This window comes from Taurulus bubalis, assembly GCF_910589615.1.
Source record: "Taurulus bubalis genome assembly, chromosome: 6".
In the NCBI taxonomy this organism is placed as follows: domain Eukaryota; kingdom Metazoa; phylum Chordata; class Actinopteri; order Perciformes; family Cottidae; genus Taurulus; species Taurulus bubalis.
In genome coordinates, this window is record NC_136594.1 from 5,588,524 (window position 1) to 5,610,747 (window position 22,224).

General features: G+C 42.2%; 1 protein-coding gene across 1 annotated transcript; it reads right to left on the reverse strand.

Moving 5' to 3' along the window:
- Window positions 1–3,670: 3,670 nt before the first annotated feature.
- LOC306738120 (MICAL-like protein 2) lies at window positions 3,671–19,013 on the reverse strand (the record flags this gene model as incomplete). The annotated part of the gene is made up of 16 exons (XM_079219948.1): window positions 3,671–5,764; window positions 7,249–7,295; window positions 8,119–8,233; window positions 8,331–8,404; window positions 10,100–10,202; window positions 10,328–10,451; window positions 10,918–10,959; window positions 11,385–11,460; window positions 11,989–12,046; window positions 12,893–13,110; window positions 13,205–14,002; window positions 14,664–14,791; window positions 15,014–15,201; window positions 15,291–15,432; window positions 17,146–17,194; window positions 18,871–19,013. The coding sequence occupies 16 exons, from the start codon at window positions 19,011–19,013 to the stop codon at window positions 5,688–5,690; spliced, it is 2,382 nt and encodes a 793-aa protein (XP_079076074.1). The 3' UTR covers window positions 3,671–5,687.
- Window positions 19,014–22,224: the final 3,211 nt, after the last annotated feature.

Below are 22,224 nucleotides of genomic sequence, written 5' to 3' on the forward strand. Positions count from 1 at the left end.
ATAACAATCTCCACTTTTGGACCATGGCTGCAGGGATTTGCTCCCCTTCAGCCTCAAGAGCATCAGCGAGGTCGGACACTGATGCTGGGCGATCAGGACTTCATCCCCAAAGAGTCAGACGGGGTCTTTGTCTCTGTCTCGGCCGGTCACGTTGTCCCTCAACCACACCGTTGAAACAGGAAAGTAATCTTCTCAATCTGTTGCCACACTGAAACATCATTGTATCGACGGGTTGCGGGAACTAAGAGGCCTGAAGCCCGAAACCACACGAAGGGACATCAAGATTCTGTGTTTTCTGTATTTTGATTCAATTCCATTTGATTTGTAAAGCCCAGCATCAGTATCTGTACAGCAGACGGCATTCCTTTGACCTTTGACCTTTGGATTGGATAAAGGAAGAACTCTCCCACCAAAAAACTAAAACTGCACAAATCAATGTGTTTGTACAGTAAAACCATGAGTTTTCCTTCAGTCTCCTTGTTTCAGCGAACTGAATCACTAGAATCCATTCATAAAAAAAAGATTTGTTCACAGAATTGTTCCTCGTTCCACTCGCTGAACTAAAACCCGGCTGAACGTTCAGCTCAGCTCGCTAACTAAAGAACCGGGATCGGACGACCCTGTTATGTACAGACACCGTACTATTAAATACAATATTTATGCACAACTTCCTACGTCGAAGCTTCAAAACATGAGAAATTAGTTGGAGTTAAACTTGAAGTCTCTGCCGGCTCGCTGAAAAAAAAAAAAAAAAAGACGCAACACCACAGGCAGCTGTTTTCAGTGAAACGGCTACGATGAACCCTCGTTAGCGACCAGCGCTGCCAGATGAGATTGACGGGTTTTTAGTACAACTCGATGAAAACAGCCCAAATCATAATCTTGCCAGAAACCAGTTCAAACCTGTTTAAAAGCATTACATGCACAATAAACGTAAAAAAAAAAAAAAATCATAAGCACAAAAAGCGTCATATCTGCATAAAAAAGAAAGAAAAAGAGTGCAGTCAGACAACCAGACCTCCCTTATTCCTGACAAAGACTGAATGAATGAAATGATGTAATAATATGAGTTTTTGACCCCGCCGAATGTTGACAAAAAGAGCCATCTTTCCATCTACCAGCCCGACTATATTTTTTCCGCCCAACTTAATCAAAATGGATCAAAAGTAGCTCCAACAGCGACTAGCTGGTGGAGCGTTCAGCAGCAAAACATCCAGATATTTCCCTCCTGAGGTGGAGACCAAAAGTGGAGCTAAAAGAAGAGTGACGGACACAAACGGTGAATATTAATGTTGCTCCATACCTGCTGGACGTGTCGGTAGACATCTACTACGTTATAAAGTGTGTCCCCCCCAAGTGGAAAACAAAACAATTAACTTGGGTGCAGAAGAGGCAACTCTAAGTCGTGAACAAGTAGATGGAACTTTCCGTGAGTTGACTTGAAGACACCATGAAATCTGCGAGGCGTGTGTGAAAAGAAGCCGGTAAAAAGGGATACAAAGTGTATCAAATGGTGAACACAGCTTCCTTTTAAACCTTCATGGAAGAGGACATAAAGGCGCGTGAAACAACAATGCCAACAGGTTGAGTGTATGCTAATGTCGCCTTCATACCGCTTTAACACGGATTGAACCGATACGAGCCGTGAATGGGTTGAATCCCATTATGTCAGAACGGAGTGGGGCCTCACTGCAAACTCGCTAAACTGTTTAAAAGTCTTGCGTGAATAATATGCGAGGGCCCCACTGTGTTATGTAAATGAAGCACCTCAAAGGTGTATTTACAGTCGGCTGCGCTATAAATGCACCTTGTTGAGAACGACTTTAAGGGCACATTTTTCGCCCCGAAGATAAACGCGCTCCAAAGTTTAAGCGGAGACGTGATTGATTCAGACGCACAGCCATGGAACATTTTAGCATGTTTTTTATTTGTATTTTTTTTTTTTTGGGGGGGGAGGGAATCAACAAACACTTTCACACATAACAACGGGAACAGATGTTGCCTTTAGAGAGGAGGAGATTAAACATTTTCACGCCAAAAGATATAAAACAAACAACAACTATATGAGCTAAAAGTCAATTTCCCTGCTCTTTTCTTCGTGCATTGTACTTTTTCCTCTCTTTTCTCCTGCGTGAACGGATGTTTCAACCGGTTGCATGTGTGTGTGTTTGACCTCGGCACTCGGGGCGCCGCGGTTCTGTTGCGGTAGATTTGCACAGCCGCTTGTTAACGCGCCGTTTTCCCAAACTCTGTCTTCTTCTGTGTACTCGTTCGTCACCTGTGGCCTTCAGAGGGAGGACGATTCAAGATGGCTGCACTCATCAGGTCTTGGGGTTATAAGAACACACTTGATTTTTTCCTGATCCGATGTGAGGTCCCGGGACAGGGATGTTATGTGTACAGATTTGTATTTGTGATGTTGGGCTATATCAAATGAACTGAATTGTAATTTAAATGGACTTTAAGATACATGCTGAGGTTGAGAGGACAAATATTCAACTAAAATATTGTTTTTTCTGTCTTGGAATCCCCAAAAATAAATAAATAATGTATTTCATTCTTAACTACACCCCTGATGAAACAATTAGACGGTTAGGATCTTGTTAACATTCATAGTTTGTATTTGTACTTCAGCATCACAACCTCTACCTTCTTATGATAAATACGGCAATTTCTTCTTCTCCCCTTTCAGAAATGTGTCATAAGTGTGTTATTTTGATGAGAAAACGGGTGTAAGTTAGGCTTAAGGAGCACCGAGGTGTCGCACGCCGCGCACATTGTAAAAAGCCCTTTGAAGCAAGGCTGTGATTTGTAATTCAAATCGCCGAAGCTTTCCTCGCTGTTTTTGCAGAGTTGCATTTCATTGTTGAGCATAAAACAAAAAATTCCTCTGCAGCTGAACAAGTCAAATGTGATTTCAAGATTGTTACAGACTGTTAACAACAATCAGAGTGTGTGTTTTATTTTATTCTTTTAATGTCACACCTGACCAGAGAAAAATAAACATGTGACAAAGTGTGTATTATGCAATAGCTTCACTGGAGAAGTGAATGAAATGTTATTGGTTGGTTGTCTGAAAGTTAAATGTGCTGCTGCTGTCTTGGATAGGATACTCTTGAAAATGTTTTTTTTTAATTATTATTATTTTAGTGGGGATTTTCCTAATTACATACATTTACAATAAATGAATAAAATCACAAATTAGCTTGTGCTGTCTGTCTGCATTAGTGAGGGAACTCCAAAGCAAATTAACTTCCTTTATAATTAAAAAAAACTATAATTAATCCATGCGTCTTTCAAGTTGTGTCTGGGTCGGATCTTGTTTGTGTGTATTTATCAGCTCTGAAGACCAAAAGATAGAAAAGGGGATTTGTGCTTTGTGAGCTCCAGTGAAGGCTCATGCTGCCCCCTGGTGTCTGGAAGCTGAAACTGCATCCTCACTGCTTTTAAATGACCAATAATAAATCCTTCTTGGGCCAAATATGATCAAAGTAGTGCCTGAACAAAACCACTAAAACACTAGATCAAACTCTGACACACTCAAGAGGGTAATATGAAGGTAAATTAAGGTATTTAGCATTAATTACATTCACCAAGTTACCAAAGTTATGTGCTATTCTATTTCCATATGAGCGAATATCATAACAACAGTGTCATCCTTTTATTAAAATTCTAGTCGATTTATTACAGAAATCTGTTTAAAATACTGACATTTAATAATCAGACTGTTCTAAGCATCAACCTGTATACAATATACATACAGCTGAGATTAAGGGCAATAAAGGGCACACGGACATTAACGTATATACAATGTTACATTATGCAAAACACCAAATAGTAGTGTTGAAATTGAGCAATTTGGTCACGACACAGAAATTAAAAGTTAGCTTTAGTGCCTCTCCAAAACGGACTGTTCAGCAATAGATTATGACACACACTAAACAGTTAATTCAGATTGTTAAACATGTACACGTCCAGATCCAATATGGACCAGTTCTTGTATTTCTATGACGTACAAACATCCAGTCAACTGCTTTTAGTTGAACTAGCTGAGTCACATGACTCATGATTCATACTGTTAATATACACTCTGCATAAGTGCAGAAGAACATGAAAGTAAAACAAAGCACGACATCCAGTGACTTTCTTGTTTGAGCATCAGGTCTGCGTGAACTCAAAAATGTATTATTCCAAAAAAACATTCATTTGTAAATGGTGAAGCAAATCAAAGTTCATGTTTCAGAGCTTTTCACTTCATTCTTCTAGGATCACAGTCGCTTAATGAAAACCTAAATATGCAGTTGAAATCTGTAAATTATTAGTAAGGGAACCTTCACGATCCACTGCTTTTGTTTCTATGGCAAACACACTCTTGTAAGGCCTGCACGCACCGGGGGGTTGGGGGGCTTATTTTGTATGTCAACATAGATATATTTTTAAACACAAAATGTTAATATTATGCAGCAAAAAAGCAACTTCCTATTTTCCCCAGAAGCGGGTTGACTTTTTAAAGCTTTCGCACCATGAACAAAGTTCAGTTTGTGTGGAATTTGCACTCATAATTAAATAACCTTTCAGAATAAAAGCCCATGACATATGATATTCTGCATTTTTTTGTCTTTTAAATCATTATGCCCCCGGTGTATAGAGGCGTTAAGTGTACCAATAACCCTTTTATATTCCCTTTAATCCCATAGATCTGTCTCCAACCTAACCATGTTAGCCTGGGGCCACGGGAACCTCACCCAGCAGCCTGGGGCCCTCAAGAGCCTCCCAAAGGGCCGGAGGTGGTGGAGCTAGTTCAACCCACAACAACCATGGTTCACCGTCGTTTTTTTTGGGGTGTTGGCTAAGACGACCCTGCCTTCAACAATACACGGTTCTTTGAATGGAAAAGGTTTTTTAAGGTAAAGTTCAACTAAAGAGTTTAAACTAAAGAGTTTAACTAAAGAGTGACAGCATCTCAAGAAATATGCTTTCTCTGCTTTTTTTGTTTTCCTGAGGACTCCTGAATCTCGGGTTGGAAACCATTGGTCCAGAAGATCAGAGTCGAAGCTCTGAGTAAACTTGTTGTTGTCCGAGACGGCGAGATCTTAGCGAGACCTTAAAATGTAGTTCAACATGTAAACTCGACTACAACGAGGTCAGACGGCGACCCGGCGTTGGTCTTGTAGCGAAACATGAGCAGGGAGCAAGAAAACGCCGTCTGACCTCGCTGCTTTAGATCGTGTTAGCATCCGTAGTGTTACTGTACACAACCGACATTTCACAAAGTTGCACATGTACGATGATAGGGGTGTGTGTGTGTGTGTGTGTGTGTGTGTGTGTCTGTGTTTGAGAGCATTAAGTAGACAGATTAAGACTAGAAGGGTATTAAAACTAACAACTGGAGCACTGAACCCAATCACATCGCAGCTGGTGAGTCATTAACCCCTCAACATCATGTGTGTGTGTGCATGAGCTTGCGTGCATGTTTGTATGTGTGTGTGCGTGTGTGTGTTTGTATGTGTGTGTGTCACTGGCAGACAGGAGTAACGTCAGATCTTGAGTGATGCAGTCGACAGAGGGAAGGGCATGTTTCTAAAAGCGCTTAAAATGACATATTATGATATGACACACACACACACACACACACACACACACACTTAAAAAAAGAAGAAGATCAAAGAGCTGTGTTTGGCGGAGCGTCATCCCTCCTTCTTGTTCCCCCAGCCGAACAGTTTGGACATCGGGGACTTCTTCTTTGGTTTGTCTTTCTTTACGTCTGAGAGAGGAGAGAGGAGAGAGGAGAGAGGAGAAAGGAGAGAGGAGAGAGGAGAGAGGAGAGAGGAGGGCGGGCAAGAGATGACACAGAGGTTAATGAAAACTCGATCAATCAACTAAAATACATAAATAAAAAATGTTTTAAAGAAAATGGGAAAATCAGGTTTTTAAAAGTTTGAGGCACTAACTAAAAAAAGCGTTGTCGTAGTTTGCTTAAGTATCAACTTTATGAATCCATAAAATCCCGAAGGTGTGTGATTTATAGTTTGCTGGGAAATTCTGGCACAAAGCAAATGAGTGCATCAAGATCTCCTAATATATTATTATTTAGTTACGATCTTCAGACCTCGACTTCCCATTGCAACCGATGTATGTCGTTTGTCATTGTTGCTGTTTCTATATCTATATACACCAATGTTTCACCTACTTGTTTGCACATAATAGTTACATATCTAATATTGAGCTTTTTTTTTTACCTCTGCCAAGAAGTTTATGTTTTTGGTTTGTCTGTTTGTCTGCAACATTACGGGGCCAAGGAAGAACCCAGTACATGTTGGATATGATCCGCATCACGGGAAGGATACACAGATACTACTTGCTGTTTTTAGCTCTATTTTAAGTTGTATCTCTAATTTCACTGGAGTTAACTGGAGTCGTATGTGAAGAAAAAGCTGGGCCAGTAAAGCAGATTCAGATTTATTGAAACAACATATTTCTATATCATTGCTTGTGTGTGTGGTTTCCACCACAGCCACAAGCAAAAAGAGAAGCCGTGTCCACAAGTTGTGTTTAAAGAGTGTTTATAGTCTAGTTTCTACTTCTCTTTAACGTCAATTAACGTCCTGATACAAGATTAAAGCAAGAAAAAAAAAGTAGTATTTCCCGTGTAGCATTTATCTTACGAGATGCAACATGCGTGGAAGCGATCACATGACTGCACTCTGAGCGGGAATGAACTGTGAAACTTTGGCATTAACTTCACGAATACATTAAAAGGAAATGGCTAGTCTTTAGCCCACGATCGGCATTCACTCGCTGCAACATAACGACCTTTCACTGAAGTTCAATAAATCTCCTCAATTTCCAGCCCGGCTTTCCAGGTCATGAATTGCAAATGAAGCCGGCTTTAACTCTATTCTATCAGCGGGTCAAATTAACCAGCTGCATTATCCATTTGTCTAATAGGAAACGCCGCCGATAAAAAAAAGAGGGCGAGCATTTTGTTTGATGCTTTTTCCATTAGCAGTCATTAGATCAAATGAGATGAAAACAGCGCGCGGTAGAACCTTTAAACATGCAGCACACAGACACACACACATCCATCTACTTCAATTAGAGGCGTCCATGATGGAAATCCTCAATTGGATAATTTATAAGCAAACTAAGTTGCAGTGACATCGAGGTTGCGATAACTAATGAACAGAGCGAAGAGAGAGAGGTGGGTGGGTCAGACCGACTGCCTGTGGAGGTGTTGGAGACACTCACTGAAAGTCAGCATCATCTTGTTGAGCTCCTCGTCTTCCTCGTCCTCCCTGAGAACGCACACAACAAGCAAACACAGATTAACAGCAGTTCCACCTGTATGAGCTTGTATTTATACAAGCAGCGGGACATTGTGTTGGTTTCTCTCTGTGCTCGAGTAAATTGGATTTGAAATCAAACGAAGACCATGAGATAATTAAATATTGTTTCATATTTTCATTTATTATTTGTTTATGATTGATCATTTATTTTAAAGTGTCAGAAAAAAGTCAAACATGCCCGACACGATTTTCCAAAGCTTTAAACTAACTGCTTGTTTTGTTTGACCAAGAGTCCAAACCCCCCAAAAAATTATATATATATATATATATATATATATATATATATATATATATATATATATATATTAAAAAAAGAGAAAAATCCCATTTGAGAAGCTGTAAAAAGTAAATATTTCCCGCCGAAAAAACCCACATAGGAGGCTAAAAAAGAAAAACGCCTTCTCTGACAAGCTAGCAGTTAGCCATTTTGTCCCGGAGAATCACTCCACGTCAGAAGTTGGTTTATAACAATGTTCTGCTGTTTACTACCAAGGTGTTTAATAGAGGATAAACCACATTGTTAATGGTAAACTATCGTCTTCAATGGAAATACTTACTTACATACAACTACGAGCAAATGACGCTAACAAATAGCCAATGAAATTATACAGCGAGACAAAAGGCATTAAGTTTGGGCGCTTTTGGGGATGCGCATTGTTTTTTTCCAAAACTCATTGGACCCGACATTGTCAGTGTCCGCACATAGCACAGGCGGAATTAAAAGGAATATAATAATATGAAAAATATCAGCCATCTGTGGTTGCACACACACCTGAGCCGGTCCTCATCCAGACCCTCTATGATGGCGTTTCTGTCGTTGACGATCTCCACCAGTTTGGCCATCAGCTGCTCTTCCCTCTTCCGGTCCCAGGTCGTTTTCAGACGCTCTGCTCAAAACACAGGCGCGTCTTAGTCTCAGATGTTTGATCCGTTTCGTTTCATTGAGTTAATTGTGTCGAATGCGTTTTCGCCCGAAACGCTCACCTGGTTTTTCTATCAGTCTCCTGAGCTCCTGCTCCACAGTGGGCTGCTCCTCCTCCAGGTCCTGGGTTTTCCCACTAGACGTGAAAAAACAGCGTGAAAATCGGTAATAAAATAGATTAATGTATTTGTAACTATCGGCGATCATTTTTACGCCACTAGGGGGCAGCACATTGGAATATTATCACTTTTGATATTGTGAACATTTAGACATCCAGCAGTTACGGAGCAACATCAATATTTATTTTAAGTAATTTTAAGTCCAATATTCACTCTTGTTTTAGCTCAGCTTTGGTCTCCACCAACTCCTGAGAGAAATACCTTTTTCCTTAGAAATAATCCACTATGCTCACCAGCTAGTCACTAACTTTGCCAGCCTACCGTTTTGGTAGAGAGTACAAGTGATGTAATGAGTCTGGATATCACGCTGATGAGAGCGGTGAGAGTGAACCAAAACAATAAAGTTGCTCAAACATAAAAACAAATCACTGAAACACTGAAACATGTGGGTGTGAGGCAGGTGATAACTCTCTGTAGGTTTGTCAATACAAGCGACCGCTATCACATTACCAGTGTTGGGGGTAACAAGTTACAAAGTAACGGATTACAGCAACGATATTACTATTATAGGTAACGAAGTAAAGTAACGCATTAAACTCAAAACATTGGTAACTACACTACTTTACTAGACCTCAGGAACGCGCTTTCCTGCGTTACCCAAGCCATTTTTACCAGTCCGAAAAGTTCTCTTTTAGTGGCGCGAGTCACACGACACTTCCTGCATGAACAATAGCAACAAGCTGCTAGCTAGCGCTGCTGCTGCTACTGCCCACGACCCCTGTGCCCAAGTCGGGTGTCGAGCTTGGTCCTTCAGTGGTTTTCGGGGAGCTAGCGGAAGTTAACGGAGAGCTAGCGGAAGTTAACGGAGAGCTAGCGGAAGTTAACGGGGAGCTAGCGGAAGTTAGCGGGGAAGTGACGAAGCGCTAGCAGGAGCCCCAGTCGGCAACAGCGGGGAGCTAACGGGGACTCTGACCGAAGGTAGTAGCGGCTCGTAACCCGACGTTTACCGCAGATTGTTCATTCAGGAAGTGTTGTGTGACTCGCGCGATTACTATTATTGGAAATTATATTAATTAATAATAATAAATTATTATTGAAAATGTATCTTTGTAGTTAATTTGGACATTTGCTTAAAAAAAAATGGAAAGTAAAGTAACTCGTAGTGAAGTTACTTTTCAAATGCAGTAACTAGTAAAGTAATCTAGTTACAATTTTCAAAAGTAACTAGTAACATGTAACTAGTTACTTTTTCTGAGTAACTACCCCAACACTGCACATTACACATGGTCATTAGATCCATTGTTCTCAAAAAAAAGGTCAAGTTATTTTCCAAAAATTTCCATGATTCTTACACTGTGTGTATTTATTTGAATGCAAATCTGGATTAAAAAGACAATTTTCTGACTATGTTTAATTATAATTTGCCTTTAAAATGCCTTGGTAGAAGTAGATGGTTAACATTAATTAATGAAAGGAATAATTGCAGTGCATGTGTGCTGTTAAGCGGCATCCTGCTTCACTCTGCAGCCGGTGGGGGGTGAGCTGTCTTGTTCCAGGACGCCCTGCTGGAGGACGGAGGAGGGAGGACACTGGGAATTCAAACTGTCAACCTTCTGGCCACAAGTCTGTTTCACTAATCGCTAAATAGTGGCATGCCCCTTTTTCGAAGTGTGTGTGTGTGTGTGAGTGTGAATGTGTGTTTGTTTACTCACATGTAGACCAGTTCAGACTCCCGGCGCATGGCCACCTGCTTGTTCCTGATCAAGGTGAACCACTCCACCATGACCTCGTCCATGAGAGAGTCATCTTCACCCTCTGACACACAAACACACATATGCAGATAATCCCGGATACATTCCTTCCTCCAAGTTTTTTCTTTTTTTTTTCTTCTCCCACTCCTGATTCATGAGGTTCATATAGTACGAGTGCGTTTATCTCACCTTCTTCACTGCTGCGGAGCTTCAACTCCAGGTCCACTCCCCTCTTCTCCCACTCGTTCAAATTATCTTCGATCTCCTGCAGTTCCCTTATGATGTCCTCTTTGAGAATGTAGTCTGCTTTCATCTATGACACACACACACACACACACACACACACACACACACACACACACACACACACACACGCACTATTATTTTGGTTTCGGCTTTGGGAGCGTTAGCTTGCTGCTTTAAAAGCTTTAGCTACGTTAAAATAAATATAATCTTAATACCTTAATAACAAACTAATCTTAATATATTTCACGTCATCTGTCGCGAGCTCACTTCACTCATCGGCTCCTTAGTTTGACACGTAATCGCTTTTAATTAGCTTTAGCAAGCTAACTTTCTCAGCGTTAGCTTGACGGCTAAACGGCGCTACAGTGAAGCTGCAGCACAGCATACGGATGATTAACAGTCACTGGCTTAAGGGATCATCTTCTAAACGCCGCATATTGAACCTGAACAAAAAAATTTAAACCTCAACAGGATTTAATTTAAACCAATGTTATGGAAGCTAGAGCAAACCTATTTTTTTAATGGTTCAATACCTTCTTTGACTCCGACTTGGTGCCATTTGCAGTTGGGTCTCTCTGATCATTCAAGATTCCTGAAAAAGAAAGAAAGATAATGCAGATATATATATATATATATATATATATATATATATATATATATATATATATATATATATATATATATATATATATATATATATATATATATATATATATATATATATAAAGTTAAGACCAAGGACCCTGAGATGTCTGATTCATATACAGGGAGTCTTTAGGAAGGCCGTGTGTGTGTGTGTGTGTGTGTGTGGTGCATTGTAATGCCGACGTGGATGAAAAGAAATGGGAGTAAAATAGCAATGTGCAGGTTTTTTAGTTGTTTTTTTTGTCTAAAATCTGATTTAAACAGAACAACACTACAACACCATGTTACCCTTTGCTGGAGGTGAAGTGACAGAAATGCTCGGGCTGGGAAGACGAGAGGAGGGAGAAGGCCCGACAGACAGCTCTGAAGTCTGAGGCTTTCCAGCTCCATTAGCCCAGGGTTTAGGGGAGGACTGTGACGGACCAGCAGGTCTGAGGACGAGCAGAAAAGAGAAGGAAAAAAGAAAGGAGACAGCATTTAATTAATGGCCCTTTATCTGCTCCTACAAGGAGTCCCCTCTATGTCTTGCCGTGTTTAGTTTTGATTCATGAGAGCGGGAGGAAAGGTCGTCCTCGGGGAAGGGAACTCTAAGCGGCGAGCATATGTCGCACCACGGAGGACTCTGCTCGGCCTTGACACCATTTGGGGATCACATGCATGTGGGCGGAAGAGGAGAGGCCGAGCGCCCCGACTGCAAAAGGACGGCCGAGCCATTTGGAGGAGCAGCAGGTGCGAGCTTCCTGTGGGAGGGGAAGCTTGGAAGGATGGATGAAAGGCAGGATCAAAGGATGGATGGATGGACAGGACATCAGCAGAGAGAAGGAGATGTTGATACGCCCACGTACAGATACTCCCTGCTGGAGGCAGGACTTTAGGAGCCGAGCCAGTGAGGGAAAGGAACCAGAAACATAGAAATCATGGAGGCGACACAGGACAAACGTTAATAAAATAAGTCTTACTGGGAGACGGGTTTGAGCTTCGACCTCCAGTCCGCAGGAGAATTTTTGTTTTCTAATGCTGAGGAGGAGAAAAAAGAAAAAAATCCCGGTTCAGTTTCCTTACTTGAGTCACATCCACTATTTAATATCAGGTCCTATTTGTATTGTTTCGTTATAAAAGGAACAACACCAGAGCTCCTTTGCATAGACGTACATGTACAGGGTGAAGTAACAGGCTGACGTGAATGAAGTCTTTAAAGTCATTGAAGGGAAAATTCACCCCCTTTGATGTGGATGTCCAGTCAGTATTGATGTTAATTTAAATCAATTGAAGCAATACATTCCTCTGTGTTTGCTATTTTGAAAGAACATGAGCCTCCCTGGAAATCTTTTCCCCCACATTTTGGGGCAATGAGACAGCAATCACAAAAGACGTGTCTGTATTTTACCTTTATGAACAGTAGCTTTTCTTCATGTACAATGCAGTATTTACAGAAGAAGAGTCATGTGGCTCTGGCAGCTAGAAAGTGGCCTTTTGATTTTAGATTATTTTATTCCACAAGTCTGGGAAACCGTTTGGATTTTCTGTATATTTTTAAAACCATGAAGATTAAATATTTGTAAAATGTTATGTAAACTTAAGTCTACTGAACAAGCAGGTGGGTTTAGGGAAATAAATACTAATGCACAAGAGGCATACCACTGGGTGAACCACTGGGTGCCACATATATTCAGTGTGTACATACTGTATATCCATATGTCTTCAAGCAATGTGACGAGTCCCAGAAAGTAATGCACAGTTGGTTTGTTTGGCTGTTATTGTTCTACACAGTCCTGCTGTCTGAAGTCAAGACTCTGGGCACGCTGACACACACACACATGCTCCTAACACACTATGTACAGTCACCAGATATGGGAGTTTAACCTGAGGTGTTGGGCGATGCACCGCCGGGCTTCGAGGCTCCACTGTCTGGGGTTTTGACTCCGAGTCCACTCCTGCGGCCCGGGCTCGGAGTCCGGGGGTCCGCTGGTGTCGACAGGTTGGCGAGGAGCGACGGGTCAGCCCTCAGCACCTTTCTCCCCCTGGCGCCCGGGGGCTCCCTCTTCGGCGTCTCCACCTTCGGCGTCTCCACGTGAGCAGGTCTGATCAGAGGTGGGGAGTTATTAAACGCTACCATTCACCAGTAGAGGTCAGGCCAAAGCAAGAAGTCATGAAATGTGTGGTTACACGACTCACTTGTCGGTTTTCTTCAGCGCTACAGTCGTCCACGCCGGCTTCGCGGTGTTGTCGTTGTCGGGTTTCTTCAGCGCTACAGTCGTCCACGCCGGCTTCGCGGCGTTGTCGTTGTTGTTGTTCTCCTCTGCCAGTTTTTTGGAGATGAAGGCTGCGGCCGATGCTTTCGCCTTGGACTCTCCGCCTCCTCCGGCTGCTTTGGCGCTCTCCCCGCCTCTGTTTGGGCTCACATTCGCTTCCTTTCTGCCCAAACCACCAACGTTCACAAGCACAGTGACGGCCTGTCCGGCTGCGGCCTCCTGGACCTTCGCGCCGACGTCCGGCCCTTTGTTTATGACAACCTTCGTGGTGGTTGTTGTGGTTGTTGTGGCCTTTTTCTCTTCATCGCTTTCCGATTGGAAGAACTTGAGCTTGGACTGCAGCGTCTTGGCCGCCGTGGTGGAGGTGCGGGGAGCAGCGGTGGGCCGGTCGTTGATAGAAGCGGCTGCCGTGGCGACGGGAGAGTCACGAGGAGTCCGCGAGGCCGCGGGTTTGGAGACGACGTGTGTCTGAGGCTTACGAGCAGCGGCGGGAGAGAGGCTGGGAGCAGGCCGGGAGGGAGGCGCAGAAGAAAAAGTGGTGGAGAAGCTGGGAGGGGTGCTGGCTTTCTCCGTCAGCCACGACGGTCCCAGTCTGGAGGGCGCTTGAGCTGGAGTGGCCGTGTTGGTTTTAGTGGAGTCGGCTAGAGGAGTCAGTCTGGAAACGGGAGTGTTTGTGGGTAAACCTCTGACAGGTGCAGTTGGGTTTGTAGGCGACAGGGCCCTGAGAGACAGGAAGCAAAAGACACGGATTTGTTACAAAAGTCTTCCCACAGCTGGCAAATCAGAACTTTATGAATCCTGGATGATGCCAGAAACATGTGTAATACTTGTGTAAAAGAACGAAATACAACTTTACAAACAGACAAGAGTCCATTTCTGAGACAACAGCGAAACATTTTCGCAGACTTTTTGTTTTTGTCTCGTCTACAGGACAGAATTTGACCTTGATTTTCTCTTAAAAAAAAAAAAAAGGCAAAGAAATGTCATTGCAATGAAACAGAACCACTTACAACTCACAGAAAGTAAATGAAGTTATTCTTTCAATTAAAGCCATCATGAAATGAAAACTGTTAATTATATAGAAATGGACTATGATGTGGAATGTGCTACTAACTGTTGCCGGTGGAGTTGCATTGTGGGTAATGTAGACGTAAAAAGTACGACAAGGCCTCAAATTTGATCCTTTTATTTTCTTAACCGTCCAATGCGAGTCTAGCAGTGTGATAGGAGTTATATTTTAATTATACATTCATAATTGCTTTTTTAAAATCAATTAATTAACTTTTTCAATTAAAAAGTTAAAGAGTCTATAATCGCTCTGGCGGCACGCTCCAGACCAGAATAAAAAGGATCAGCTATGATGACATGAATGAACATCTTACTTTGCACAGCTCCTGTGGTAGAGCTTCCCGTCCACTAGATGGCGCTGCACCAAGTGAACGTGTTTGCTGCAGGACCCACATTTGTTACTCAGGGTGCCCGTCTGATGGGATCTCTCAACCACCACCTCCTGCAAGAGGGGAGGAGAGGGAGGAGGAAACGACAACTTTATTCAGGACACATCATGTCTGAAACTTATCTGAGGCAATGTGGGTTTGTTTTCCAACAGCAGTTTGGTAGACACAACAATATAACTTTGTAGGTATTTGAATAATCTTTAATGGGTTTGGCATCTTTTTTTATTATGGACACTTTTTGTAATGCCTCTACTGCCAAATATTACCTTTGTTACCTTTGTGGCACTTCTGTTTTGTTTCGGGGAAGGAGAAGGCCTCGTGATGTTGGAGGAGGGAGGCGGGCTGTTCTCTCGGGCCGGTTTGGACGAGGGGAACACCTTCGCCGGCACCGGCTGGTTCTTCTTCCCGGACGGTTCCTCCGTGGGGCCGTCAGCCGGGCGCTTTATAGCTCCCATACCGCCAACTGCAGCGAACACGTGAATAAACAGAGACCGGTGAGGCGGGAAAAGAAAAAGGGAAACAAAAAAGGCAGAGACGGACACAGATACTCACTCGGGGAGCGTCCGTGGAAGTAGTTGTAGTACTGGGACACGTATGTCAGGATACTGAGGCGGTCAGGAACCTTAAGAGCCAACATGTCTTCTGCATCCAACAGCGCTGGAATTCCCAACTGCTCCTCCGCGACCCTGAACGCCTGCAAATGACATTGAGTTCATCCAACAAGACAGAGGAAGCTCAGTGGCCAACGATGGAGATAACGGCAATAAATCAAATGAAAAGCAATGGAAAATTTGGAAACTTCTGCATGATTTTTCACTTATTCAAGCACATGTTTGGGATTGTGAGTATATGTGAGTTCAGCTTTATTTTATCAGTCTTGGGGAAAGGTTTGGAACAAAATCTGTGTGTTTTGACACACGTCTATTTGTATGCCGTGTTTTGGATGCCTTCTAGATGTGGACACTTTTTCCAGAATAAAAATCCCTTTGTTCAGACGGCAAACCTTGTGGCCACAGATTGAATCCACACCTTCTGCGTTCAGACAGAAAGTAACTCAGGAATTTCCAAACTAGATTCACATTCAGCGATTCCATGGAGGCAGAAACAAACAAACAAGCAGAGGCAGGCCGACGAGCACTGGAGGCATTACTCAATCAGTAATCAGAAGATCGAGAGAGCCGTTTGCTTTGCTGTGCACTTTAATCTCTTCCAGCTCATTGTTGATTTTAAACGTGTATCTGTTCTTTCATCTTTGTTTCAGTTAACATCCTGAATAGAGCCAAATAATAGCAGCTAATTTAGCCTTTTATTCATCACTTTAAAAAGAGCAAAAGTGATGTTGATCACTCAGATTCCAGAAATAAAGCTCTGCGGAGAAAGTGAAAGTAAAGAAAACAATAAAGCAATAAAACGGCCACTGGCAAAGCGCCCAGACTGAAACGCTCTACCTTTGGCAACGACTTCTTCTCTGAGCCACGTTTGAACACGGAGGCTTTTGAAAAAAAACCCGTTGCCAAACATCAAGTGGTGCTGATGTAACATCGACAGCCAGCACGCACGTAGAAGCAATTTATGGCAATTTATCAGCTAAATGAAATGTAATGGCGGCAAGTAACAGTTAATTTTCATCAGCCAATAATACGTCAGTTCTTTTTTTTATTGATTTATCATGCATTTAGACAATAAAATATCAGAAAATAGTTCAAAAGCGGAATGACGTAGATAAAAGCTCTTGTAGTTGAGTTGCAGACGTCTCTACTAGCTTGTAATCTTCCGCCTGCTGCTGATCAGTGCTTTAGTGTGAGTTCGGCAATTTGACTGTCGCCATCTTGTTTTTTTTGCAACCAGAAGGGGGGTGGAGCTACGTGCAACCCAGCTCTGGGTGAAACATTCAATAAACTTTCATGAACTGAAGGGTTACAGTTGTAAGACAAAACCACAGACTGCTCCCAGACAACGCAATGAAGTAGCGACCTGTCAATCACCTTGTAGCCCCGCCCTAAAGCATACTGTGCTTTATGATCTATTTGACTCTAAATGGACCATAATTTACAACATGAACATCATGCTGTATTGAAGAAGATTTGAAAATAGTGAGTGAGACAATAAACTCATGTTTACAATGTTTACTGAGGGAATAAATCAAGAGAGAAGTAGAGTCATTTATATAGACTTCTATACAACCAGAGGAGTCGCCCCCTGGTGGTCATAGAGAGAGAATGGCATTTATTTTAAAAGCATTAACTTCTGCCTGAGTGAAACCATTGGCAGGGAAAGGAAGCTTTAAATCAGTCAGATGCATCTCCTGGTCTGTAGATTATCTTCCATCTATACTAAAGCCGCGAGTGTGGAGTTTGTCCGAATAAACATGTGTGGGAAACGTTCAGAGGATGTAAACACGTCTCACCAGTTTGTTGTTCTCGTAAACATCTTCCTTCTTCAGCGAATCAAAGTTGCTGCAACGAAAAAATGAACAACAGTCACATGCGATCCAACTTCCCTCCCTCGATGGTTTGTTTACATTCTAGACCAGAACATGTGTCGCAGAGTCACACCCAGCAGGACGATCACCCCATTACACATGTGGTGACGCATGACCTCATGCAGGTTTGTCATACAGCTGACTCCAACAGGAAGTCCAGCCTGCACTCATAGAAGTAAGAAATAGTCTATATTAAAGAAAGCCAAGCAAAGCCTAAAGGCTCCTGCTAAAAGGAAACTGCTCGTCTTTCTCTGGATGGAAACCAGGCGTCTGTTAGTGAAACTGGCCGACCCTCAACTAAGACATCTTGTGACAAAACACTTTGCAGCTGTCATAGTGACAAATATCAACAAATATTCCCGGGTGGAAATTCCCCTGGGAAAAGCTGTCAGAAAGTCCCGGGAAGACACACAAGGCGACCCTTGATCAAAGGCCTCAGACTGAAAGTGACCTTCAACTCAAGTTAATTCATTGATTTCTCCATTGACAGAAAATGAAACTACTTTGAAAGCAAAAGCACAAACACACACGTTCATGCACCTATTATTGTAGAATACATTTCTTTGGGTTTTGCACTGTTGACCAGACACAACAAACAACATGAAGACATCACAACGACTACAGTCGACCACTGAACTGTTTTCTGACTTTATTTTCACTCAACAAAGAATAACGTCTCCTAAAAAGGGAATCAAGAGATCGAGCAATGATGTTTGACATCATTACCGGCCGCGTCTTGCGCAATACAAGACAAACATTTACAAAAGAGACGTTTTTAAATCTTGCGGGGCGAGAACAAGCCTGTGATTGCTGCCCGATAAAATAATAAAATGCCATTTTTAATAATAGGCTGGAAAGCTCCAGAGGTCATTCGACAATTCTTTTGAATGATTTGCACGTAAACATGTGTGTGTGAAATGTATCCTTCTGTGATTAATGTGTGTGTTTGACTCTAAAGGCATCATTACAACTTAAAAAACGTGTTGCACTTATTTGATCTCATCTTGTCTTGGTTTTACATGTTTCATGTATTTACTTTTAGTTATGCCCAACTTTTTTCGTAAGCTCAGGCCTGCAATAAAAAAATACAAATTATTTTATAAAATAATGGCATTTGAAGTGTTTTTCTATTTTGCATGTGAATAAATGTACAGGCATAACATATACAGATAAACAGCTTTCAAAGTAAAATATTTCATTGCCATTATTTGGCTTTTTTTTTAATGTATTTGTCATTTAAAGATGCAGGATGTTACCAGGTCAAAACCTGAGAAGTTCATGTGTTGCTGCCTTCAAGTCTCGATTCAAGTCTTGAAGCTAAAGTCTAAAGCCCTTTAAGGCTTATCTTTAAGTCTACAGATCTCCTCTACAATATAAATACTGAGCAACAGCATGATCATTTAGTAAAGAGCTGTACAGAACAACAAACCCCCACAAAGGCCTGATGCACACACATGCAGACTCTGCAGACTCTGCAGAGCTCCTCAGCTGAGTTGCTCCTGCTCCGGTTTTTCCTGCAGACCATGAAGTTGCTTTCGTCCCTTTCAAGTACAACGACACCGCTTCTTCTCTCAACACTTCACGTTCAAACTTAAAAAGCAGACACGCAGAGGACGCAAGCGGCACTAACACAACACTAACCCTACTCACATGAGGTCGGGTCTGTGGTGGTGGATGAGCGCGCAGAAAGCCATGCCGTCCCTGAAGGACGTGGTCATGTTGGTGATGGACACGTCCCGGTAGCCGTCGCACCGGACGCGGCACCACTGCTGCAGCGCCTTCACGGCCGACATCCCCGCGCCTCAGAGCGGACACCGATCCGCGTGAGAGCCGCTCTGGTCCCGGGAGCTCTCCTCCCTCCTCCTGCCTCTCGACAACAAACTTCTGAAAGTTTCCACAGCAGCCCGGACACACTGGATCCAGGAAATGAGAGACGCTGTGTGTGTGTGTGTGTGTTAGTGTGTGTGTCTGTGGGAATAACCTCTATCGACTGAGAGAATGTGAAGAAACTGGAAGTGACACCTGCGAAAGGTCGACGGTGACGCGTCATGGGTGGAGTTTGTCTCTTTGTGTTCCTTCTGTCAGAGTGTGTGTGTATGTGTGTGTGTGTGTGTGTGTGTGTGTGTGTGTGTGTGTGTGTGTGTGTGTGTGTGTGTGTGTGTGTGTGATAGAGAGATAGTGTGTGTCTGGAGGCCATGGATAAGGTGGTAGTAGAGATATGAATTCATATTCCAGTTATTAATAGGACATTTTTTAGCCACCAAATTGTTATTTTTAAATTTGAAAAAAAAAAGTTTGCCAGGAAACGATTACAGTCCTGTTTATTATTATTATTATTATTATTATTATTTGGACACATTTAAGACGTTGAAGCACCACAGAAAACACCAGTCAGTCAGCTGTCTTTAAAAAAAAGAAAGAAACTCACCACACAAATTGTGTGCAATTATGTCATCATGTCAACTCCTCCCCAAAAACCCACCCAGAAACTGGTCTGAGGATCATGTCTTCCATGAATCACCTCCTTTATATACAGCAGCTGAGCTCACCATCACACGTTTACATCTTACATTAAAAATAAACATGATTTTTAAGGTATACATGCAGCCAGTTAACCAGGTGTATTTCCAGGTGTGGTTGTTGCCTTTGTGAGCCGGCCTGTCCCGTCCTGTCCGCTGGGCGTGTCTCTGCTCCTCAGGTTACCTGACTCCTGCTGTTCAGAAGGAAGGAGCTTTGTTTTGCTGACTCAGACTTTCTGTGCGTTTCTTCACTGCAGCGAGGTGTTGGTTTATGGTCCTGTTTGTGTGTTTCGTTTGTTCATATGCAGAAATTAGATCCATAGTTCAAAAGCTTTTTTGTCCATCTCATTCTCCTATAATTGGCTGCCTAATTCTTAGGTGTTACATATTTCACATAATTTGAAATCACTCTTGAGCAAGTTTAGTCAACATGAAAAACAGCAATCCTGGTTCCTGCCATTTACCTGCTGGTGCCAAAGCAATTAAATACATGTATTACCATAAAACTGCACTAAACTGTGTGATCACTCGAACACACAAATAATAGAATGTCATTTGTTTTGTTCCCTTCAGCTCCACGGAGCTTTTTACCATCTTTCACCTCGTTTTTTTTCTCACTTTTTTGGTTCACTCTCTCCGTTCTCATCCACTCTGCCTCCAGAAGTGTGCGGATGCTTCATCAGAGCTAAAAGGAGAGCCGAACAGCATCCCATCATGCGCGTATTTATGTATACGATATCAGACAGCAGGCCTAGGTAGGAAAGGCACGGCCCGCCACTGGCATCCATGTTGTTTGTCAACTTAGTTCACGTCACAGCTTCATGGTGATCACTTCCTGCTTTGTTTGCTGCCCCCAAGTGGCCAAAAAAAGACGAACAAAGCAGCTTTAAAATTAGTCCGATTCACTTTTTTCCCCAATGCATCTCCAGTGGTTTAAACTGCACCGTGCCGCTGTGACGTAGAGGTGCACTCCTGGGTGTGGTCAGTGTCCTGTGACATCACTGTGACATCACTGTGACATCACTGTTGTATGTGGCTAAACTTTCAAACTTGTTGTAAAGTTCAGGTTCAGGTATTCTGCTGCCATCATCTAAAAATGCACAGAAGCTGTTTCTGTATTTAGAGCAAATTAAAACCCGTTGAAAATTGTGGAGCCCATATGGGCTTATGGCAGATATTACTATAAAAACTGTATAATTCACTTCTTCATTTACTCATAATCAGTAACATATAGACTAATATTTACACATCTGAACACACAACTCACATTATACTATTTTATTATAACAAAAAAATATTCAAATAGCCCTAGTGGTTGCAGAGACATACCGATTTTTGAGCAGAGGCCTAAAAATAGGTGGGTTTTCAATTAAGACTCGTGGAGACTTTTACATTTTTTTAAATGAAGGACTGTGCATGAGTTATAGTCTCCTGTTTCTTCATCATGGTTGATCCGTTGCATGAACTTGTTCTTAGCTCTTGTGACAGTGACGCTTCTAAACATCACATCCCACTCCATGAATCATCATTTCCATCTCAGGGGTCAAACCATTTCTTCTTCTTCTTCTATATTTACACTCATCAAATGACCATTGTGTCATTCACAGGCAGATGTTTCAGATGAGCAGTTAAATGGATTTCTAAACCAGGATGTGATTTTGTATTTAGAAGACAATGATTAAGGGTTTTTAGTTTGCAAAGCGGACACGGACACACACCTTTAAACCAAAGAGAAAAGAGCAAATAGAAAGGAAAACTAAGAATTGAAAAGAAGGGTAAATATTTGTTCATGTCTCACCACACCTGTAGGAAGCTGTATACTGTAGGTGTGGAGGCTGAATACAGACTAGTGAGTAACACGGACTGAGCAACCTGCAGAATACTTGAAAAGGAGTCTTTGACCGTTTTCCCACCATGCACTACTGTACAGGACATTTCTTCACTTCATCATTACTGACATCTATAACTCAAGATAGTCAGAACCCGCTAACGATGACTTTGGATGTCTTGATGAGATGATTACAAGTGAATATATACAGAACTGTAATGTTTTTGTCGGCTTGAGACAAACTTGCATTTAAAAAAAAAAAAAGGAGAAAAAACACCCAGACAGAAAAAGAAAGTATAAGAATCGAACAATGAAGCTGCTTTTAGATTTTCTTTTTATGACCCCCAAGACTCTCTTGCACAATAACCCACCTGTCAAAAAGGATAACATTACATTGTTTTCATTTAATATGCAAAACCTCCAGAAAGCCCAGACTGACACATTAAAAATGTGTTTTATTTCCCCTCCTACAAACGTATAAACCTTGACACGACTTCCCTGTTTGGGCTTTTTACATTTCTGTTCCCGTTCCTCCCACACGCATTCAGAAGCCGGACAGTCAAATCAAACATGTGCAGGATCCCCTAAAAGAGTCCCACTTTGTCCCTCTCTCTCCACATGCCGACCATACAAACACCCCCCACGCACAAATACTTA